Source organism: Mastigoproctus giganteus, chromosome 10 (genome assembly GCF_048544385.1).
Source record: "Mastigoproctus giganteus isolate SK-2022 chromosome 10, ASM4854438v1, whole genome shotgun sequence".
Classification (NCBI taxonomy): domain Eukaryota; kingdom Metazoa; phylum Arthropoda; class Arachnida; order Uropygi; family Thelyphonidae; genus Mastigoproctus; species Mastigoproctus giganteus.
The window spans coordinates 72,370,906-72,396,390 of NC_143584.1; the positions used below are offsets into that span (position 1 = coordinate 72,370,906).

General features: G+C 39.4%; 1 protein-coding gene across 2 annotated transcripts in view; it reads left to right on the forward strand.

The window, feature by feature from the left end:
- Positions 1-25,485, forward strand: part of Pcif1 (Phosphorylated CTD-interacting factor 1) — a 429,173-nt gene that overhangs the window by 368,827 nt on the left and 34,861 nt on the right. For both annotated transcript variants that reach the window (XM_090384018.1, XM_090384020.1), the window contains one exon: positions 9,879-9,979. In XM_090384018.1, coding sequence (XP_090240144.1) covers positions 9,879-9,979 — 101 coding nt within the window. The remainder of the gene's footprint in view (positions 1-9,878; positions 9,980-25,485) is intronic.

Consider the following 25,485-nt stretch of genomic DNA (forward strand, 5'->3'; position numbering starts at 1 on the left):
AGATTTTAAGCCAGAGAAGATCAAAGAGAGGAGATTCCAAATTGCCAAGTCTTTGACAGGGAATATCAGAACGGACATATGCACAAGTACCACCTTTGAGGCGAAAGGAATCATACAGCAAATAATATAGTGGAAGTAGAATAATATATTTGGGCATCTGAGATGAGCAGTAGTTAATCAACCGATAACCGAGATTCTGTCAGAAAAAGTACATGGAGTTTGGCAGACTGCAAGTGGAAATGGACATCGTTGAGATTAGAATTGAGACCACGTATATTTGTGAAATGAATTAGGAAGTCCTTGGGAGGTTTAGATCTTTTCGCAGATAAGCTTGCTCTATTAGTTTGACAATTCATGGTGTATTCAATAGTAAGAAAAAGTGGGCGGGACATGCTGTATGAAGTAATAAAATTTTTGGATATGGCGTACATGTGGTAAGAATATACCCAGATCCTTGACATAGCGTGGCCTCGACAATGCTCCATGCATACACACTACTCGGACTCCCTCCAGTCACTATCTGGCAGAGTAGAGGTAGCAATATTATACACTAGCTGATCCGGATGCCGCCTAGAGAGTTAGCAATAGGTTTGGTCCAGTGTACTAACTAGCGGCCGGCCTGCGAACACCGTTTTAGAGCTGTACCCTCGAAATGTAAGGAATATTGGATCTCGCCACGATGTTCATCATAACCTCAAAAGTCATCAATCATACTGCATGATGGAAGAGATAGGGAAGGGTTGACCGGAACTTAGCTCTAGAGACTAAACATGGGTTCCACCACTTCAAGCCTCCAATAAGCAAAGTGGTGGTATTTCACTGGTTGATGAGAGTGATCTACCACCTAGTACTGCCTGGTAACATAGAGGGCGGCGTTCCTCCATGTGGTGTGGGCGCCACACCTCGACCCCTGCTTACGTTGGTTCACACCTGGGTGGTCACCCACCATGTACTTGTGCGTGGAGGTTATACCCAGGATTACTAACAGTCCCACCATCGTGAGGGGTGCAAGCAGAGGATTTGGCTGTTACAGACCATCCAGACTTCGCCGAAATTGGGTCCACTTGACTTGAGTGTCACCCGAATATCAGTTCCATCAGTGTTTTAGACTCCCAGGTAGCAAGTACAACTTGTCTGGCATAACTGAGAGAATGTCTGTGACAACCTCAAGGACTTGAATAAGTAACACTTCTGCAATGGAAAAGACTATTGTTACTTATTCTCAGCAGATTCCACCACCCAGACGGAACTTTTCCAAGGCTTGTTGGCCTTTCATTGGTGGAATTAGCATTAGCATTAGTAGAGGCATTTGATGCAAGAAAGCAAGCTTATGCAGCATCAGCCAAAAAAAAAGTAACATAAATAAATAAAAATAACCACTTCCACTTCACCCCTCTGTTCGTTCAAAATACCTGTCCAGCTGAGCCTTAAACTTATTTAGGCTATCAACTTCCACGACAAGGGATGGAAGTCTGTTCCACCCACCAACCACCCGCTGGCTAAAGGCAAATTTCCGCACATCTATCCTACATCTGTCTTTCCTCAATTTGAATTTATGCCCTCTCAGGTGATTTTTCTGAGCTAGAGGAAGAATCCCATCAGCATTGAGCATGCTCAAACCATTCAAGGCTTTGTACACCTCTATCAGATCACCCCGCTGGTGCCTAGTTTCCAGACACTGTAATTTGCAAAACTTAAGCCTTTCTTCGTAAGAGAATCCCTTTGTCCCATTCACCAATCTAGTTGCCCTTCTCTGTACTCGTTCCAGCAGCTCTACATCCTTCCTGAAATGAGGCCTCCAGGCCTGTATACAGTACTCTAGGTGTGGCCTGACCATTGCCTTATACAAGGGAATAATCACCTCCTTATCCCTGCTAGAAAAATTCCTATATATCATTGACAATACACCATGAGCTACTCTTGCAGCTCGTCTGCACTGCTCAGAGAACTTCATATCTGCCTGCACCACCACCCCCAGGTCCCTTTCATTCTCTACCACTGTCAGTGTAGTACCACAGAGTTGATACGTTGCTCTGGGGTTGCTGTTTCCCATATGTAGTACTTTACATTTGTCAATGTTAAACTTCATTTGCCACCTCGAAGCCCATCTGATCAACCTTTCCAAATCCTGTTGCAGCAGCATAGTGTCAGTAGCGTCCTTGACAACCCTGCCAACCTTCGTATCGTCTGCAAACTTGGACATTAAGCCTGATATACCATCATCAATATCATTTATAAATACAGAAAACAATAAAGGCCCCAATACTGAACCCTGAGGGACTCCACTAATAACATTAGTCCACGATGAGCAGTGTCCATTGATTACCACTCTCTGTCTTCTCCCCCTCAACCACCCCTTTATCCATAGCAGCAACTTGCCTCCAATGCCACACTGCTCCAATTTGTGCAGCAGTCTTCCATGTGCAACAGTATCAAAAGCCTTTCTAAGATCCAAGTATATAATATCAAAGTTATTCCCTGCATCCAGTTCTTTTGTGACTGCATCATAGTATCCAATCAAATTGGTCAGGCAAGACTTCCCCTTAACAAAACCATGCTGTGTCCTAGCTATAACTGAAGTCTTGTCTAGATGATCCTGCAGTGCTTCTTTCACCAGTGCCTCCATTAATTTTCCGGGAACAGAAGTTAAACTCACAGGTCTATAATTACTTGTGTCAGCCTTTGATCCCCCTTTGTGAATTGGGGTCACATTTGCACATCTCCAGTCAATGGGTACCTCCCCTGAGTCCAAGGAAGCTCTCATAATTATGGCTAAGGGTTTGCTTACCTCCTTTGCTGCCTCCTTTAATATAACTGGATAGATCCCATCCACCCCAGGTGCCTTTCTTGTGTTTATCTTCAACAATTTCTCCTCCACTTTGCTCTCAGTTATTACAAGATTCTCTAGCTTACTGCTAGAGTTGAATACACCTCTGGCATTCCCCTCGCTGAATAACTCCTCATGTGTGAATGTCGATGCAAAATATTCATTTAGTTTGTTAGCTACCCGAGCAGGGTCATCAACAGTTGACCCATCGATCTCAAGTGGACCAATCTGATTCATCCCCTTCCTTCTAGAGTTTACATAAGTAAAGAACTCTTTGCTGTTTTTCTTCGCATCCCTTGCCAAGGATCTCTCGTAATCTGCCTTCGCCTGCCTAACCTCCTTTGTAACTTGGTTACAGATCACCTTGTATCTATCATTGGCGTCCGTGTCACGTGTTAATTTGTATGTATCCCATGCATTTTTCTTCTCTGCCATATGCCTCATTAGTTCATCTGACAACCATTTAGGCCTAAACCTTGAACAATATTTCTTAGTTGGTATGTAAAGCCTAGTAGCTTCCACGATAAGTTCTTTGAATGCTTCCCATTTTGAATTTGCTGTTGGCAATATCATCAGTTGATCCCACTGTATAGAATTTAAATACTGTCTCAGTCCATTGTAGTCGCCTTTACGAAAGCAATACCCCTTCCCTTTACCCCTAATGGTAGTTACCTCTTTGAGTAACTCCCACTTCAGCACACTGTGATCACTGCCACCAAGTGGTTCATTTATCTGCAGATTCTTAATGCATGAAGAATCACTACTGATAATCAAATCAAGAGTATTACTCCCTCTAGTTGCCTCCTGAACATGCTGATGTAGAAAACAATCATCCAATAAATCCACAAAAGCCTTGCTACTGTGTGAGTGACCAGCCCCCAAATTCCAGTCAATATCTGGGAAATTAAAATCCCCCATTATAAGACTCTCTGATTTACTGGCCCACTCTATTTCTCCGAACAGTTTCTTATTATACTCATCAGAGTCATTAGGCCTATAGCACACTCCTACTCTCAATTTTGATCTCCCAATGCTTATGTCACACCAAACTGACTCGACACTGCACTGTCCAGCGATGTCGACTGGCTTCACTTCCTTGGATTTTATGTGTTTTTTAACTAATAGCATAACCCCTCCTCCCTTCCTATCCTGTCTATGCTTTCTGTAGACATTGTACTCCCCAAATTCCAGTTCTGCATTTCTTATATCTGTGTGACACCACGTCTCTGAAATCCCCACAATATCTGCCTTTGATGTTTTGAGCAATACCTCAAATTCATCAAATTTATTTACTAAACTCCTAGCATTGGTGTACACACAAGTATACATGCACCTGTTCTTTTTCTTAGCTACCCTAACACAACCCATGTGTTTACTTGTACCCCAATGATTCCCAGCAGTCTCTGAAATATCCTGCATCTTATTTTCCAGGCTGCGGCTCATTCCAATAGAAGCAGTGCAAGAATCACTTTCACCTCTGCCAGTGGCTACTGTTAATCTATTAGTCCTTGTATCCCCCCAATCTAGCAGTTTTCCGACCCACCTAACATTGCCTCGATAGCATCAGCAAACATTCTTGCACCCTTTCTATTTAAGTGTATCCCATCCCTGTAGAAGCAGTCTCTCCTGTTAACAAGTACAGACCAGGCTGAAAAAAATTCTACCCCTTGAGCCCTGCACAATCTTTCCAGGGCCGAATTGATTGACAGGGCTCTCATCATATACTCCCTCCTATCGTGTCTGGGCAGAATTGCAGACACTTTCAATTTCAACCCTAATTCACGGCTTTTTTTCATCAGTGACCTGTACTTGTCAAGTAATACCGCCGGTCTCCTACTCTTAATGTCATTAGTGCCAACGTGTACAACTATATCACCTTTTGTGCCCTTAAAAGATGATATCCGCTCTACAACGTCATCAACTTTTGCCCCTGGCAGACATACCCTGGTCCTATTCCACCTATCCTTTTTACAAAGCATGTTTCCCGTTTCCCTGACAATAGAGTCACCAACAACTACTAGTTCCTTTGGGACCAGCGCATTCTGCCTTGGGGGTTGCCGCTGTGTTCCGCGATTATCAAGTGCAAGCTCTGGCATTGGTGTGGGCAGCTGAGAGCTTGATGGGCCCCTCACTTGTAATCCTTCGAGGGCATCCACCCTATCCTTCAAGCTCTCATATAGGCCCATAACAACGCTGAGTTGTCGCCTTATCTCCTTACACTCCTTGCATCGCACACACACAAAGACATCCCCCATGGCAGTATCATGTCCCATACTTGACTGCTCCGCAAACATCAAGCAAATAGTGCATCTTACAAGGCTGTGATTCAGAGGACAACTGCCCCCCTCAGTTCTCCCCTGGGCCACAGCATTCCCATTAGCTTGAGCCCTTTGCTTTGCTGCTCTGGTTTGAGTCATGATTTAGATTTACTTTCAATAAAATTTCAATTTCTGTACAAAATGAAATCCTAAACTTGTATCCAAACACAGTTATAACGCTATATTTATGTTTCAGTAACGAGTGTTATCTACGGAATATTTACGTTTCAGTAACGAGTGTTATCTACGAAATATTTAGGTTTCAGTAACGAGTGTTATCTGCGAAATCCCTTTATATAACTTTCGTATCAAGTTATGTATTAATTATTTGTTTTTACTAATTATTTATGTTACGTAACCTAAGTGGTTATATGTATAATTAATTATGTTAAATAAAATTAATTATATTACGTTTGTAATCTAAGTCGTTATATGTATTTATTTAAACGTACAATTTAACTGCTAACGAAGTTCAACTAACGCTATCTAGTACGGTATATCGTATCACAAAGGCGGGAAAATTACGAACGGTTAGCGGAGTTGAAACACGTGGAAACCTTTACCGATACTTTTATGCAATTACAAGGCCAAGTAAAGAATAAATACACCAAATTAATCAGAAAATCACAAAATAATGTTATACTACTAAATTTAAATCAAAAGTTTTAGAAAAACAATAATTTCAAATCAATAAATAAGAAAAATCCACTTAGCGGCTTTGAAAACGACCGTCTCTAGTATGGCAGGTACCATGACGTTGCAGTCAACCCAGGCATAATTGCATGGCGCCTCCGTAGCCAGGTGGAAAGAAGCAGCAGTGCCTAGCACACACTTCTTGATTAGACCGGGGTTCGAGACCATCACCACCAAATATGGAGGATGCGGAAAGGTCAGGGAATGACCACCGCATATCCTGGAGCAATATGGCCTTAGTTGCTAATGCTCCTAAAAACCAAACAACAACAACAAGCATAATTGCACACAACGCATATTGTGGAATTATAAAGTATAACTCCACAATATGAGAGATGCCAAACGGGTGTACATGGTAATATTTACTATAGAACATTCGGTGAAATACACACCATTCTTTGTTTATAATAGCAAATTGCAATGAATGGCATTGATTTAATTGTATCTTATCAACCGACCAATAATAGGCCAACAATCCTTGAAACAGTGCAATTTGGGTGGTGATATCCACTGAGACATAAGTAACAAGTCTTCTCCATTGGAGAAGCATTACTTATTCGAGGTAGTGCAATACAGGGTAACTCGCAAAAGGAGGAGCCACAATTTTTTTAACTCTTCCCTGTGACTATTATCACTTGAGAATATTCTTTTTATAAATTAAAGTTAATTAAAAATTACTTTAAATGTACAGTTTCTCAGACAAATTTAGCAATAATATCGATAGAAAATGAAATAAGCAATAACTTTAAATCTGTGCAGAATTGTTAGACAGTATTCATTAAACAAAGCCCTTTAAATTTAGTTAAAATAGCCTTGATGCAAGTTTGTTTACAAAATTTATTTACTTTTGAAAATATGTGACATTATATATGAATATATGAAATATATACAGGGTGTCTCAAAAATATTGGTACAAATGTTTAGGGGAGGTAGGTAACATCTAAAGGAATGTGAATCGCATAGGAACCCATAACCGAAAACGTCACCATAAGTCGGTACACGGTGCTGTTCATCAGTTCGCGAGAGAGAAAATTTCTGGTTTACTCTTTCAAGCAGTAGTCGCCGCACGAAGAGCATGTATCGATATACAAACTGTGAGCTGGCAGACATGCACCTAGTGTATGGATTAGCAGAGGGCAATGGATGAGCCGCTCAACGAATTTATGGAGAACGCTTCCCAGAGAGACATGTACCGGACCATCGTTTGTTTGCACGTGTGCATCAAAATTTGTGCAATTATGGGTCATTTAGAGGTAACAGGAGTAGTTCGGGCAGACCACGTTCGATGCAAACTCCCGCCATGGAAGAAAGTGTGTTGAATGCTGTCCAGAATAATCCTACTACCAGTACACGTGCCGTTGCCGCTGCCTTAGGAGTGTCTCTTTGCAGTGTACAGCGTGTCTGGCACGACGATTCCTTACACCCCTTTCATCTCCAAAGAGTTCAATTACTGTTCCACCAAGATCATCCTGCACGTGTGCTTTTGCACAGCGGTTTCTCCAAGAAAGTGTTCAAGACTTGAATTTTCCAGCCTATGTTTTGTTCACGGATGAGGCTTATTTCACTCGGGAAGGCTTATTCAATCAGCACAATGCTCATGTGTCGGCTCACGACAACCCACACGGTGTGCACCCCGTGCGGCACAACAACGCTTCACAAGAAATGTGTGGGCATGTATGATCGGTGACTGCTTAGTCGGCCCATACCTGTTACCATCCCACATGAACTCAGCTAAATATCGGATCTTTCTTGAACAAGTTCTACCTGGATTAATTAACGATGTTCCAGTAAATGTGAGATGCAACATTTGATTTCAACATGACAGGGCTCCTGCCTATTATGGAAGGTGTGTTCATGACCATTTGAACAGGCGTTTTGGGCGTCGATGGATTGGCCGTGGTGGACCTGTTGCCTGGCCCTCAAATCTGTCGTGTATGAATCGCCTGTGGAGACAGAAATGGATCTCGTGGCGAGACTCTTCTGCGCTGCTGCTACTGTCAAAGAAACTCCAGGTGTGTTCGACCGTGTCCACCAATCCATGCTGCGTCGGTGTCACGCATGCAACGCATCTCATGGTGGAACCTTCGAGCATCTGTTGTAACATCATGAAATGCATCCATCTCGTACTCCATTGTTAATATTATGTGAAATAAATGTTTGCCACTAATTACTGTCTTGTCCTCCATAGCCGAGTGGTCAGGAGCGGGAGTGCACTAGCACACGCTCTTTGAGTAGACCGGGGTTCAAGCCCCTGACTGCTGAATACGGTCTATCTGCCAACCCGCACTGGACCACATGGCAGATTATGGTCCATTTCCCTCAGCATGAATTGTTGAGGAGGCTTCCATCCTGCAGTGGGTTGATAATGGCTGCACTTTACCTTTTTTTTTTTTTTTCTTTCTTGTGCCTGTGCTACTACTTTCCCGTGACGTTTCTGGTTATGGGTTCCTATGCGATTCACATTCCTTTAGATGTTACCTACCTCCCCTAAACGTTTGTGCCAATATTTTTGAGACACCCTGTATATATATATTTTTTTTTTGTATATTTTAAATATATGACATTGTCATAGTTTTGTATATATATAAAGTACATTTTTTATAACTGCAGTGTAATGCGTGTTTACTTAAATATTTATCTAAGTTGTCAGAGTTTTGAAATATGTTAAATTGGTAGATTTAAAATTCACAAAAAGGAATGGGCACCAAAATATTATTTTGCACACAACTGCTAAAATACCTCAGCATGAGAATGGCAACAGTTATTTTTGAGAGTAACATTTCAGGTCCCTCAAGAGCACTTCAGGATTAATGTACATTAACATGTGGTATAATAGTGTTCATTTCAAAAATGTTCCCAGTTTCCCGGATGTTGGGCGGTCAAATCAAAATAAGAACAAATTAATATTTGTTCTTATTTTGATTTGACAAGATAAGAACAAATATTAATTTTATGATTTAATTTTATGATTTAAAAGCATTTATGTACAATTTATAAATCTTAAACTCAATGAAGAAATCACTTCGTGGAACTAGCCTTGCTCAGAAAACTATTATAAAGCCCACACACATTTAGCAGATTCATTGCTGCAAAGATTAAAAGGCTTAGCGCAGCCCTGGATATATCTGCCTATTACTGAACATTGTTAATAATAGGTATCTTCGCTTTTTATTCATGCGTATTTGATTTGATAACAAGGATCCCTATTTTTTTTTATGGTAGAGGAAGGGTAATTACACACACACTCAAACAGAACACACTGTTTTTTAGGCATGTTTGCATGTATATGCTAATTTTGTGTTGTCTTCACCTTGTAGGTGGTAGATGACTTTCATCAACCGGTGAAATACCACCACTTTGCTTATTGGAGGCTTGAAGTGGTGAAATCCATGTTTATTCTCTAGAGCAAAGTTTCCGGCACCCCCCCTCCCCCCATACTTCTCTTTCAACCCATGCACGGTACTAAGTACTATAGGTTTTTATACCTTTCGTGTTTGGGGTTTTCATAAAAAAAAAAAAAAAAAATGTCCATCTGTTGTAACAACTCAACTCCCAGTGGACAGATTTCCATGAAATTTTATATTTAGTTCTTTTAGAGTGATTTGTAAGAATCATCATAAATTTCATTAAAATCGAACAAATAGAAATCTGGCAATTGTTATTTCTTTTTTCCATAAAAATTGCATCAAAAAAGAAAACTAATATATTGTTATGTAAGACTCGTGAATGTGGTGTCTTGTGAAGAGGTACATTTATAAATATCAAAAGAGACTTAAAAAAAAAAAAAAAAGAGTAATAAATATACATGTGAAATTAAACAATGGTAACTGAGAGAGCATAAACCTATAGTTTTATTAAGCATTCTGTACTTATATAACTTGGTAATTAATTGTTTAGAAAATAACTATATTTACTTTTCACTTTTATTAATCACAGAAAAAGAAGAAAAAAAATTCAATCAATTAAAAAAAAAACATGCCTGAAATGTAGCACACTGCATAAATTAACTAATACATTAACTAACTTGTTTATAATTTCAGAGGCTGTTGTCAGACTCACAGGAGCCTTTGTCTTTCATTGTGTTTATGCCAGAATGGAGAGATCCAGTGCCAACTGCATTAGCTAAATTAGAAGCAAGCAGGTTTGTTAAGTTTTTAATGAAGTTGCATAGTTTTAAGATGTTTATCATTTTAAATATGATGATATTCAGTAATTACATATAAATTGGCTGATGTCATTATTCTTTAAGAAAGCAATCCCTAAATTAGTTCTTAGGGATTATATCATGTTGAAAATTATGATTACAGGCAACCCCTGTATAACACGGTTTCGCTCTAACACGATTGATAAATTGCAGCAATCCTCATACAACATGGTTTCGCTCTAACATGGTTAGAGAATTTCGGTAAAGCTCGCATAACAGGGCATTTTTGTGCGGGGGAAACCCTACTATTATGTTGCATGTAATTTTTCAACATTTCGACTTTTTTTGAATCCTCATTGTTGACTCGCTAGTCAAAAAAAAATTATTGAGAAATCCATGTATTTTATTTTGTTCGAAAATTCCTGTGCTATGTTCTGTGCGATTGAACTTATACTTTTTGAACTTGTGGAAAAATCTAAATTTCAGTTTTATTACTATTGGATAGCACACCAAGCCATCCAAAACATTTAAGTCAACCAAACATTGAAGTTATGTTCCTACCGCCACAGTTGTACTGGGTTAATACAACTTCTTTCATTCAGCCGTTAGATCAAGGCATTATATCCACCTTTAAAACTCATTCCATCAGAAAATCATTACAATGGATTTTGGAAAAAATTGATTCCGAATCTATTGAAGTAATGGAGGCATGGAAACATTTCTCAATTGTGGACTGTATCAGAAGCATAGCTTTATCACTGAAAAAAAAGTAAAACCATCAACATTAAATGTGTATGGAAAAATGTATGGCCAGAGTCAGTTCATTCAGGAAATATGATCGAACAGGCAGAAACTGGAATCGGTGCAAAAGTAGAAGTCAGTTGCTAAGTCAGTAGGAGGCAAAGGTTTTGATGATATGACTACTATAAAGCCCTCATCGGTAGCACAGTTCATAGAATTGCCCTTCTCCCCACACTGACTGGAAAAGACTCTAGTTCCAATCCTGTTGATGAAGGGAGGAATTTTTATGCGTCTTTTTCACAATGTGGCTGAGTTAGTCGGGCTTGGGCAAGGGTAGTATGGTTTTTTCCTGCCAGAAAATAGGGTTTTTCATTCAGCAAAACAGAAAATCGACCTCAGGACACACTCAATTTATAAACAATATACACAGATTAACATGGCCCTAGTCACCGATGCCCATAAAAAAAGATATGATTACTGGTAGAAAAAGGAGTTTGCATAGTGGATTTGGTGCAAATGGCATCGGTGGTAAAATCAATTCAGATGATGATATCACAGATGAAAATTCTAAGATTTCAAATTTTACACTAAAAAGCATAAGGGAAGGGAAGGCATAAAGTTAGCCAAGCAATTAGAATCTTATTTTTTTAGTGTAAAATGGTGGTATTTCACCATTTTACACCATTTTTCATTTAAGAATCTGCATTAATGCAGATTCTTAAATGAAAGGAGCCCAAAGTTCAAAAGGGAGCTTCAAAAATGCTTAGATCCATATGATGAAATGCACAAAGATTTATCAAGCTAAAGCAAACAACCCAGATTACTGATTTTTTAAAGAGAGCAGAAGAAACACAAAATCTACAATGGTGTGTTTTTGTTAGCTTTTCGAATATAACTCCCCTTTTTGTACTTTTTCTTAGTCCCGTGTAACACAGTTTCTCACAACACGACGTTTTACAGGAACCTAATAACTGTGTTATACGAGGGTTGCCTGTATAAGCAGGGTATGCTTACTTACTTAATTAAAGGAGTGGCCCAATTTACAGACGACTCAAGAATGGCATATTTAATTAAAACAATAAAGATGAAATTTACTGAATGCCAAGATGCAGAAGACATTCAGTTTCCTGAAAATAAAAGTAATAACTTGCTTGCTAGTCAGTGGCAAAAATTCATTTCTGTGCATTTTTGCAGTGGAAATGAACACATCTTATGTGTTCATTTCCACAAAAAAATGCATGAGCCCTTTTTCATGGCATAGCAATAGAGTTAGCATTAGCATTAGTAGAGGTATTTGATGCAAGAAAGCAAGCTTATGCAGCATCAGCCAAAAAAAAAAAAAAAAAAAAAAAACAACAACCCCACTTCCACCACCCCTCTGTTCGTTCAAAATACCTGTCCAGCTGAGCCTTAAACTTATTTAGGCTATCAACCTCCACCACAAGGGATGGCAGTCTGTTCCACCAACCAACCACCCGCTGGCTAAAGGCAAATTTCCGCACGTCTCTCCTACATCTGTCTTTCCTCAATTTGAATTTATGCCCTCTCAGGTGATTTTTCTGAGCTAGAGGAAGAATCCCATCAGCATTGAGCATGCTTAAACCATTCAAGGCTTTATACACCTCTATCAGATCACCTCGCTGGTGCCTAGTCTCCAGACACTGTAATTTGCAAAACTTAAGCCTTTCTTCGTAAGAGCACCCCTTTGTTCCATTCACTAATCTTGTTGCCCTTCTCTGTACTCGTTCCAGCAGCTCTACATCCTTCTTGAAATGAGGCCTCCAGACCTGTATACAGTACTCTAGGTGTGGCCTGACCATTGCCTTATACAATGGAATAATCACCTCCTTATCCCTGCTGGAAAAATTCCTGTATATCATTGACAATACTCCATGAGCTACTCTTGCAGCCCGTCTGCACTGCTCAGAGAACTTCATATCTGCCTGCACAATCACCCCCAAGTCCCTTTCATTCTCTACCACTGTCAGTGTAGTACCACAGAGTTGATACGTTGCTCTGGGGTTGCTGTTTCCCATGTGTAGTACTTTACATTTGTCAATGTTAAACTTCATTTGCCACCTCTCAGCCCATCTGCTCAACCTTTCCAGATCGTGTTGCAGCAGCATAGTGTCAGTAGTGTCCTTGACAACCCTGCCAACCTTTGTATCATCTGCAAACTTGGACATTAAGCTTGATATACCATCATCAATATCATTTATAAATACAGAAAACAATAATGGACCCAACACTGAGCCCTGAGGGACTCCACTAATAACATTAGTCCACGATGAGCAGTGTCCATTGATTACCACTCTCTGTCTTCTCCCCCTCAACCAAGAGGAGTTGTTACAACTTCTCTTGCTATATAGCAGCTCTAGGGTATAAGGATTACTTTTAAAAATAATTTTAAAAATTAAACAAAGCGATATCTAAATACAGTGTGTTCATTTTAAAAGTAAACCCAAAAACAATCAAAGGAAATACAATTTATTATCAGAATAATTAACAAATAATATTTTATAAACAATTCTTGAAGTCCTCCATTGTCAGCAATTCATAAATTCACTCTTTTTTAGCATTAGCATTAGTAGAGGCATACGATGCAAAAAAGAAAGCGTATACAGCATCAGCCAAAAGAAAAAAAAAAACCCTTCCTATTTCACCCACCCATTCGCTCCAAATGTATCTCTAGTTCTGCCTTGAATTTATTTAAGCTGTCAACTTCTACAACCACAGATGGAAGTTTGTTCCAGCAATCAACCACCCGCTGGCTAAAGGCAAATTTCCACACATCTATTCTACAACTGTCTTTCCTCAATATCAATATATTCCCCTCAAGAAGAATCCCATAAGAATTCAGCGTGTTCAACCCATTCAAGGCCTTATACACCTCAATCAGATCACCTCGCAGGTGCCTAGTCTCCAGACACTGTAATCTGCAAAACTTAAACCTTTCTCCATAAGAGCAACCCTTTGTTCCATTCACTAGTCTTGTTGCCCTTCTCTGTACTTCTTCCAGCAGTTCTATATCTTTCCTAAAATGAGGTATCCAGACCTGTATACAGTACTCAAAGTTTGGCCTCATCATCGCCTTAAACAAAGGGATAATCACCTCCTTTTCCCTACTACCAAAATTCCTGTATATCATTGACAATACCCCATGACATGCTCTGGCAGCCTGTCTGCATTGCTCAGAAAACTTCATATCTAACTGCACAATTACTCCCAGATCTTTTTCATTTTCTGCCACCCTACGTTTCTCATACTACACAGTTGGTACATTTCTTTGGGCTTACTTCTACCTGTATGCAGTACTTTGCATTTGTCAATGTTAAACTTCAGTTGCCACTTCTCAGCCCATTTGCCCAAATTTTCTAGATCCTGTTGCAGTAGCACACTGACATTACTGTCATTAACAACCCTGCCAACCTTTGTATAATCTGCACACTTCAACATTATGCCTGATATACCTTCATCAATATCATTGACAAATATACAAAACAACAGTGGGCCCAACACCAAACCCTGGAGGACTCCACTAATAAAGTTAGTCCATGAAGAGCAGTGTCCAGTGATTACCACTCTCTATCCTCTCCCACTCAACTACCCTTTTATTCACTGTAGCAACTTACTCTTAATACCATAGAGCTCCAATTTGTAAAGTAGTGTTCCATGCGCAATAGCATCAAAAGCTTTCCTGAAGCCCAAGTATATGATATTAATATTATTTTTTATTCCAGTTCCTTTTCACATTGTCAGGCAAGACTTTCTCTTAACAAACCCATGCTGTGTCCGAATTATTACTGCAGTCTTGTCTAGATGATCCTGCAATGCAACTTTAACCAGTGACTCCATTATTCTCCCCGGAACCTCCATTATTCTCCCCAGTTAAACTACCTTGTTTGTAATTACTTGTATCAGCCTTAGATCCCGCTTTATGAATTGGAAATACATTTGCAAATCTCCACTCCGTGGGGACTTCCTCTGAGCCCAAGGATGCTCTCATAATTAGGACTAAGGATTTGCTTACTTACTTTGCCACCTACTTTAATATAACTGGATAGATCCCATCCACCCCAGGTGCCTTTCTTATGTTTAACTTCAATAATTTCTCCTCCACTTTGCTCTCATGTTATTACAAAATCATTAATCACACCCTGGTTGGCGCACTATGGTCATAGTTGCCGATGCGCCCAATAAATCCCGAAACAAACAAACAAACAAACAACACACCCTGTTAAAGTTTAATAAACTTGCAGCATTTTCCTCCCTTAATAAGACCTAGGAGCAATTGTGCAGTCAGATATGAAGTTTTCTGAGCAATGCAGACAGGCTGTCAGGGTAGGTCATGAGGTTTTGTCAATGATATATAGGAGTTTTGCGAGCAGGGAAAAGGAGGTGATTGTCCCTCTGTATAAGGCAATGATCAGGCCACGCCTTGAGTGCTGCGTACAGGTCTGGAGGCCTCATTTTAGGAAGGATCTAGATTTGCTTGAGTGTGTACAGAGAAGGGCAACAAGATTGGTGAGGGGAATGAAGGGATTCTCTTACCAAGAGAGGCTTAAGTTCTGCAAATTGCAGTGGCTGGAGACTAGGCACCTGCGCGGTCATCTGATTGAGGTGTATAAGGTGTTGAATGGGTTGAGCATGCTGAATTCTGATGGGATCCTTGCACTTGTTCAGATTACGAACCTAAGGGGGCATAAATTCAAATTAAGAAAGGACAGATGTAGAATAGATGTGCGGAAATTTGCCTTTAGCCAGCGGGTGGTTAATTGCTGGAACAAACTTCCATCTGTCATTGTGCAAGTTGATAGGTTGAATAAATTTAAAGAGGAACTGGACAGGCATTTGGAGGGAATGGTGTGTTTTTTTTTTTTTTTTTGGCTGATGCTGCATATGCTTATACACTTGCTTTCTTGCATCACATGCCACGACTACTACTACTACTGCTACTACACCTCAAGTGTGAATGTAGATGAAAACTACTCATTCAGATTATCAGCCATCTGAGCATCATCATCAACAGTTGAACCATCGACATCAGGTGGACCAATCACATTCATCCCCATCCTTCTAGAGTTTATATTAATAAAGAAGTCCTTGCTGTTCGTGATGTAAGCACCGCGAAAGGAAAAATAAGAGCAGGTGTGTATAATAGGCCTGCTGAATCTGATTAGTATAATTAGCAATTGGGCAGAGAAAGATTGGGCCAGTAAATCAGAATGTCTTATAATGGGGAATTTTAACTTTACAGATATTGACTGGAACTTGTGGATTGGTCACTCGCACAGTAGCAAGACTTTTGTGGATTTTGGATTTTTTTGTATGACTGTTTTCTACAGCAACATGTTCGAGGGGCAACAAGAGGGAGTTGTTGTTGTTATTTTGTTTTTAGGAGCATTAGCAGCTAAGGCCATATTGCTCTGGGGATGTGCAGTGGTCATTCCCTGACCTTTCTGCATCCCCCATATCTGGTGGTTACGGGCTCGAACCCGGGTCTAATCAAGAAGCATGTGCTACTCGCTGCTGCTCCTGCCCACCTGGCTATGGAGACAGCATACAACCAGAGGAGTAATACTCTTGATCTGATTGTCAGCAGTGATTATTCGTGCATTAAGAATTTGCAGATAAACGAACCACTGTGTGACAGTGATCACAATGTACTGATATGTAAATTACTTAACGATGTAACTACCATCAACACTAAAGGGGTGGGCTTTTGATTTCATTAAGGTGACTACAGGGGTCTCTGGCAGATTTTAAAATCTGTACAGTGGGATCAACTGATAATGTTACCAACATTGAATTCTAAATGGGAAACCTTCAGGGACTTAATCTGAGAGGCTACTAGGCTTTTCATTCCAACTAAGAAATACTGTTCAAGGTTCAGGTCAGGGGCTCACATCTGGTCAGTATGGGCATGACACATCCAGGGTCCTGAGCTGAATATCATCATTTTTCTCTTTCTTGGTGATTCCCTTCTAATTCTGACTCTTGTTCTCTCTCTCTCTCTCTCTATCTCTCAGGGTAACTCAGAATTTTTTTTTTTTTTTTTTTTTAGCTGGTGTAGCAAGCCTCATGGTTCCTTGCACCATATGGCTAATTATAATAATAATACAATGGATGTCAGATGAATTAATGAGGCTCATCGCAGAGAAGAAAAATGTGTGGGATGCATATGAATTATCAGGTGACACAGAAGCCTATGGCAGGTATAAACTAGTTTGTAATCAAGTCACAAAGGAGGTTAGGCAGGCGAAGGCAGATTACGAGAAACCTTTGGCAAAGGATGCAAAGAAAAACAGCAAAGAGTTCTTTACTTATGTAAACCCTAGAAGGAAATTGATGAATCTGATTGGACCACTTAACATAGATGGGTTGACTATTGATGATCATGCTCAGGTAGCTGATAAACTGAATCAGTATTTTGCATCTACATTCACACAAGGATTTATTCAATGAGGAGAATGCCAGAAATTTATCAAACTCTAAGAGGGAGCTAAGTGATTTTGTGATAACTGAGTGCAAAATGGAGGAGAAATTGTTGAAGTTAAACATAAGGAAGGCACCTGGGGGGGGAAACGAGAACCCTTAACCATAATTATGAGAGCTTCCTTGGACTCAGGGACCCCATGCACTGGAGGTGTGCAAATGTATCACCAATTCACAAAGGGGATTCAAAAGGTGATAGAAGTATCTATAGACCTCTTAGTTTAACTTGTATTCCAGAGAAAATAATGGACTCACTGGTTAAAGAAGCATTGCAGGATCATCTAGACAAGACTGCAATAATAGTTAAGACAGAGCATGGGTTTGTTAAAGGGAAGTCTTGTCTGACCAATCTGATTGGATACTGTGATGTGGTCACAAAGGAACTGAATGTCAAAAATAATTTTAATATCATATACTTGGATTTCAGGAAAGCTTTTGATACTGTTGCGTATGGAAGATTGCTGTGCAAATTGGAGAGATATGGCATTAAGGATAAGTTGCTACAATGGATAAAGGGATGGTCAAGTGGGAGATGACAGAGAGTGATAATCAATGGACACTGCTCTTCGTGGACAAATGTTATTAATGGAGTTCCCCAGGGTTTGGTGCTGGGCCTATTGTTGTTTTGTGTATTCATCAATGATATTGATGAGGGTATATCAGGATTAATGTCCAAGTTTGCAGATGATACAGAGGTTGGCAGGGTTGTTAATGACAGTATGCTACTTCAACTAGATCTAGACAAGTTGGGCAAATGGGCCAAGAAGTGGCAACTGAAATTCAACATTGACAAACGCAAAGTACTGCATATAGGTAGTAAAAACCGAAGAGAAATATGAAGTTTCCTGAGCAGTGCAGATAGGCTGCCATGGCAGATCAAGGAGTCTTGTCAATGATATATAGGAATTTTCATAGCAGGGACAGGGAGGTGATTATCCCGTTGTACAAGGCAATGGTGAGGCCACACCAAGAGTCTCTGTACAGGTCTGGAGGCTTCATTTTAGGAGGGATGTAGAGTTGCTACAGCGAGTACACAGAACGGTACCAAGATTTGTGAGGGGAACAAAGGGGTGACCTTACCAAGAAAGACATTATTGTAATTATTAGCCATATGGTGCAAGGAAGCCTGAGGCTTATGCTGCACCAGCCAAAAAAAAATTTGAATACCCTGAGAGAGAGAGAGAATTGGAGGGAATCACTGGAAAAGAGAAGAATGATTATATCCAGCTCAGGACCCTGGGTTTGCCAAGCCCATACTCACCAGATGTGAACCCCCGGGGTTATTTAAGTTCTTAAATTGCAGTGCCTGGAGAGTAGGGCACCTGCAAGGTGATCTGATTGAGGTGTATAAGGCCTTGAATGGGTTGACAAGCTGATGGGATTCTTTCTCAGATTAAGAACCTGAGGGGGCATAGATTCAAATTGAGGAAAGACAGTTGTAGAATAATGTGGGGAAATTTGCCTTTAGCCAGCAGGTGGTTGATTGGTGGAACAGACTTCCATCTTTTGTTGTGGAAGTTGACAGCCTAAATAAATTTAAGGCTGAGCTGGACAGGCATTTTAAACAAATGGAGGGGTGAGATATAAGGTGTTTTTTTTTTTTTTTTTTTTTTTGTCTGATGCTGCATAAGCTTGCTTTTGTGCATCATATGCCTCTGCTAATGCGTACATCCCTCCCCAGCTTGACCAGAATTAATTTGACCGGAACTATCTATTTAAGATGCTTTAAGCATATGACATTGGCTTGGAGATTTTAAAGGACATATATAACCTTAGTTAAACTCTAGAGTTATAACTCCAGAGAGTTTAACTTGCAATTTCATTAAAAACTTTAACTATATAATATTGGTGTAAATACACCATAGTCAACCCATTAATTTGAACTACATAAGTAGTATAGAAGGCGTCGTTTTAATTGTATCTCATATTGTGGTTGCCTTCACAATGAGATAGCGGTATTGCACTACTTCAAATAAATAACGCTTCTCTAGTAGAGAAGACTACTGTTATTTATTTTCAGAGAATACCACCACCCAGACTGTCATTTCGAAGCTATTGTGAATTTAATGTGAAAAAAACCCATTGGACTAGATCTATTAAACCAAACAAATGAATTATAAAATCCAAACCTAAATCATGAAAAATCTTAATTCAGACGATCGTTTAAAAGCTATTTTTGAATTTAATGTGAACAATAACCCATTGGACCAGATCTATTAAACCAAACAAATGAGTTATAAAATTTAAACCTATATCATGGAACTGTTTTGATGAGAGCCTAAGAGATCTAGATTTTTATCAAGAAAACTGAATTTTGTAATAAACGAAAAAAAAAACCCAGGTGCTTTTTTTTTTTTTTTTCCCTCGAAATAACTAAACCAAGTACTTAAGATGAACCTCATCTCCAACCAAACTGCACAGAAGAGATGGCTCTCCCCACCTTTTCAGAAACTTATCACACCCTAAACGCCATTTTTCCAACTGTAAAAACCTTTGCATGGAAGCAGACATTGTTAGTTTCAAGTCCCAAAGAGATCCCCTAAAGGTCCCAAAATATCGTGAACATTTTTTCCTTGCCCAAGGAATGATTGAATTGCAAGTAAATTAAACCTTCCAGTGTGAAATGTCATCCTCAAAAATCTACAAATTCTCTTCTAAACTTCCTGCGCGAATCAACAGTAATAAAATAAATGGTACACTGTTTCATTTTCGGTACAAAATTTGCATAATCTGTTGCCTGTCTGACTAAATCTATACGTGATATCGTTCACTGGTATTTTTCCGTAACCAACCCTCCACAAAAAATGGGTAGTTTCCGCCAATTTTTAGATTTTTAAAAAACAACTGCGGGATGAAGGCCTCTCCAGCAACTTTCCAGTTCCTTCTGTTTTGAGCACTGGCCATCCATTTACTACTCAAAAACTCATGAATTTCATCTATCCATCTCCGCCTTTGTCTTCCAGGTTTTCTTCTAGCTCCTCTTGGGTACCATTCTGTTATTTTCTTAGTCCATCTGTCATCATGTCTTCGAGCTATGTGTCCTGCCCAAGACCATTTTAGTTCTTTAGTTTTGATAAGAATGTCCTTTACTTGAGTTTGCTGCCTAATCCATGTGTTTCTCTTCTTAACGAACAGTCTGATTCCCAATATAATTCGTTCCATTCTTCGCTGTGTAGTTCTTAGCTTCTCTTATATTCTTTTGGTGAGTGCCCAAGTTTCACTTCCATAAGTCATGGTGGGGAGTATACATTGATTCATTATTTTACGTTTCAGACAAACTGGGATATTGCTCTTCAGTATGTGACTATATTTCCTGAATGCTATCCATCCAAAATTTATTCTTCTCTTGACTTCCAGCCATTTATCATTATTACAGCTAATAACTTGTCCCAGATAAGTATATGACTCCACCTTTTCAATTACTGCTCCTTCAATATTATTTCCCTTTCCGTGGCATACTTGTTCATCATTACTTTTGTTTTAGCCATATTCATCTTTAGTCCAAAATCCTTACTAACTGTGCATAACTGATTAAGATTTTCCTCTAATTCTTTGGGATCGTGGCTTATGACCACAATGTCATCTGCAAATCGTAAATGGTTTAGGTACTCTCCGTTCACATTGACTCCTTTCTGCGACCAGTCTAATCTTCTGAAAGCTTCCTCAAGGGCAGCAGTAAACAGCTTCGGAGATATTATGTCTCCTTGTCGAACTCCTTTCTCGATTTTAAATTTGCTACTGTCTTTGTCTAGTCTAATAAAGGATGTAGCACTCTCATATATTTTCTTCAAAATCATAATATATGGAGTATCTATGCCTTGTCTTTCCAGTGCCCGAAACATTGCCTTATGCTGTATGGAGTCAAATGCCTTTTCATAATCCACAAATGCCAGGCATAATGGTGTTTTATATTCATTTGCTTTCTCCATTAGCTGTGATATTACGTGAAGGTGATCCATATTTGAGAATCCTGTCCTAAAGCCAGCTTGCTCTTTCGGTTGATTCTCATCAAGTATTCTTTCTAATCTGTTAGTAATGACCCTTGTGAACAACTTGTAGATATGGGATAACAAGCTAATTGGTCTGTAATTTCCAATTTCTGATTTATCTCCTTTCTTATGCAGCAAAACTATGATTGCATTATTCCACTGCTTAGGCATCACACCTTTTCTAATGCACTTTGTGAAGAGCCTTGCCAGTTTTTGTGTTATGTCTCTTCCTCCCAATTTTAACAACTCTACAGTAACTTCATCTTCCCCCGGGGCTTTCCGATTCTTCATTTTCTTCAATGCATGTTCTACCTCATCAGGAAGAATATCGGGTATGTCGTATGTGTTGCTACTTTGCAATCCATCTTCCTCACTGCTGGTATCATTCCCTCGCTCCTTGTATAATTCTCTATAGTAGTCTTCTGCTATTTGAATTATGCCTTCTCTGCTGTTTATAAGTACACCAGCGCTATTCTTCAGTTTCGGTATCATTTGTCTTTCTGTATTACTGCTCATGGCTGCTGATTTAAATCCTATGTTTTCCCTTAATGCTTGTTCTACTTTTCTTGTGTTAAATCTTCTTATGTCCTCTCTGAGTCTCTTTCTAATGGCTTTGCATAACTCAGTATACTCAATTTTCTCCCTGTCAGTGTTTTTCTTGCTCTTCATTTGTCGTCTTTGGTTCATCATGACAAGTGTTTCTTGACTAATTTTTTCTTCTTTGGATTTCTGTTTCCCTATAGGTTTCTTGGGCTTTATCACTTTCAGAAAGTTGTAATATTCCTCGTCGATATCTTGGTCCTGAGCAGTCTGCAGAAGCTCAAACTTGTTCTTAAGTTCCAGTACATACTGCTTTTTCTCCTCCTCTGTTATTTCAAAGACCTTTGTATTATTTACTCGAGTCACTTTTTTCCTTTCCTTTCCTACATCTATATCAAGTGTACATCTTACCATTCTGTGATCACTTCCAACATTTACCTTATTCAGGACGGTAACATCATTCACAATATATCTTCTGTTAGTGAGGATGAAGTCGATTTCATTAGTTGTTAATCCATTTGGACTCTTCCATGTCCACCTTCTGTTCACCCTTTTCTTGAAAAAAGTGTTCATTACTGACATTCCTTGAGATTCTGCAAATTCCACAAGTCTTTCACCTCTTTTATTTCTTTCACCAATTCCAAAATTTCCTATAGTTCCTCTTTCTGCGCTGTTTTGCCTTTTTCCAACCTTAGCATTGAAGTCGCCCATAATAATAGTGTAGTGGGTTTTCTGCTCATCTAGAAGGCTCTCAATTTCAGTGTACATTTCTTCAACCTCTTCATCATCATGGCTCGATGTTGGTGCATAAATCATTATAATCTTTAGCTTGTACCTCTTAGAAATCTTGAGTATTAGTCTTGACACCCTTGGTGATGTACTTTTGAATTCCAAAATGTTGTTTTTAAAATCTTTATGGACCAGAAACCCAACTCCACCTTCACTCCTTTCACTGTTTCCATTGGTGTACAGCAGATTTCCACTTGATAAACTTATAAGTGATTCATTTCTTCTTCTTGTTTCAGCCAAACCGATGATATTCCAATTCACATTTTCTAATTCCTTTTCCAGCTCTAATATCCTGTCTTCACCGATGAGTGATCGTACGTTATAACAGGCCAAGTTCAATTTCCGTGCATGCCAGCCTGGTCGTACCCAGAGATTCTTAGCACCCTCTGCTTCCACTCTGATCCTCTCGCTGCCGTAAGAGGGAGAGTGAAAGCTGCTGGGGACTGAGGGCCATTTGTATTGTTGTGCTCTCATTGCTGGAGGGTTTGGTCTTTTCCTCTTCACGCTGACCAGGCGTCTTGAAGAGAACCACTCTACACGTTCGTTGCCACCTAAGTGACGTAACAGAGCTTACCATCGAGAAGGTGTGCATGAGTGGATTTTAGGAGGCAGGCCAACCGGACTTCTTCTAAATCTTCTGTAATAGAGAGATATTGGATCCATTAGTGTTTTAGGCTGAGTGTCTGATAACACACAGGATACCTGTTCCCCTCTAAGCCCCTTACACATTATGGTTTCCTAAATTTGGCTTTTCTGGATTTTTTGAATTAAACAGTGTCCAGTTGAGTCATTGTAAACCACCCTTAAAAGGATCTATATCTTTCTCCCTTTATTAACTGCGTGCACATATCCCAAATTTTTTTGTAATATATATAGGAATTGTCTCTGCTTTTGGCCCTAGTTAATTGCTGCCTTTAATTATGGCCGTATTAAATCCCATAAAATATTTTATTAGTACCGCTACTAAATGGTTAGACTGCACCATATTAGCCACGTCCAGCAGTCTCTTACAGCTACACCTCAAATTAATTTTTGGAATACTTATTCCCCCATCTTCCCACGGTAAAAATAAAAATTTCTCCGCTATCTCTTGCCGTTTTCCTCCCCATAGAAACTGAAATGTTGGAATGTAAAATCGTCTCATTGTCCTAGCTGTGATTCCTTTATAAACACTGTGTATAAGATTATAGGAAGAATTACAGTTCTAACAATAATGGATTTGTTCTCAAAAGAAAATTGTCCCACTTCCCACGCTTTTAAACTTTCCCGTATTTTAATGGTGAGCCCTCCTACAGGTAGCATCAGACTCTCTCTAAACGGAACTCCCAATATTTGAATCGATTTATCCGACTCCACTTCTCGTTGTGGTAAAGGCCGATGTACCCATTCCCCTAACAATTTGATCCTAGTTTTATCTTCGTTTATGTTTAACCCCGACTTCTTACCAAAAGAAGTAACGAGTGACATAAATTCTTCCACCGCATAACTCGTCGTGAGAGTGGTGGTAACGTCATTCACATACACTATACATTTACACTACTCTGCCGGCTTTGGCAACGGTATCCCCTGAATTGCCTCAGTTCTGTCTATTCTTCCCAGTAGTGGTTCTAGTGCTAACGTCAATAACAAAGGACTAAGCGGACATCCTTGTTTTACTCCCCTATCAATTTTAATGTTTTCGAAATTTCTCCATTTATCAAAAGTCATGTGCTACTATGTGTATATAGATTTCTCAGGACTGTAAACAATTGAGATCCTATGTTCGTATCTTTAATTATAGAGAAAAGGTAGTCATGGTTGATTCTATCAAAAGCCTTTTCTAGGTCGATTGCTACTAACGCTAAATTGTAACTCTTTCGTTTCTGATATTCTAATACATCTTTTAATAGCCAAAGGTTACATTCTATCCGCCTCCCCGGTATACCGTAGCACTGTGTGCTTCTAACTACCTGGGTTACGTCACGTTTTAACCTAGCTGTCAAAATCTTTGCAAATGTTTTATAGTCACAATTAGCCAACGTTATAGGTCTCCATTTACCAATTTTCGTTAAATCCCGTCCATGCTTTGGAATAAAAGTAGTATAGGCATTTGAAAGTCTTCGGGTACAACCCCTTCTTGTAAAAATTTGTTAAAGATGGCCAGAAGAATAGGCACTAACAAGTTCCAAAATTTCTTATAAAATTCAACCCCCAAACCATCCGGTCCCCGGCACGCGTCGTAATTTACATGATTTTAGAGGCACAGTTAGATCCCCCATAATTATTTCCCTGTCCTGTAATGCTTTTTGCTCAGGTGTGAATTGTCCAATCGTCCAAATGGAGTTCTCTCTCTTTTTTTCTGCAAAGCAAGCTCTTTTTCATAGCAATTTACAAAACTATTCATAATAGTTAGCGTCATTGAATGTGTGTTGTCATCATCTTTAATTTCCTGAACCGTTTTGGCTAAATTATTTAGCCTTTGGTAAAACGCAGCTGAAGGACTATCAGCCTCCCTAAATTTCAGCTGTATTTTTCACGCCTTTTCTTTCTCTTCTTCCAATATTATACAGTAAATAATCGCTTGTACTTCTGCTGTTGCCCTTTCATCCCCGCACCATTGGTAAATTCTTTTTTCTTGTAAGAGATCTTTCAGTCTATTTCTGTGTTGTTCGTTACTTTCCTTAATTTTTGAGTAATAAAATGATATAGCACTTTCTTTAATTTTCATCCACATTTCCCACTCGTTTCCACCTTGCTCTACTATCTTTTTAATAACTGTTGTAAAGTCCCAGTCCTCTCTCTTCAGAAGTGCTGGGTTTAGCTTCCAATGGCCTTTTCCCAGACTAAAGTTTGTAAATAAATCTCCCTTCCACATTACTGCCATGTGATCTGAAACTTGTCGACCTCCCGCAAATTTCACATGCCGTATCATTTTTATCTTATCCTTCAACTGACTCGTTGCATAAGTGT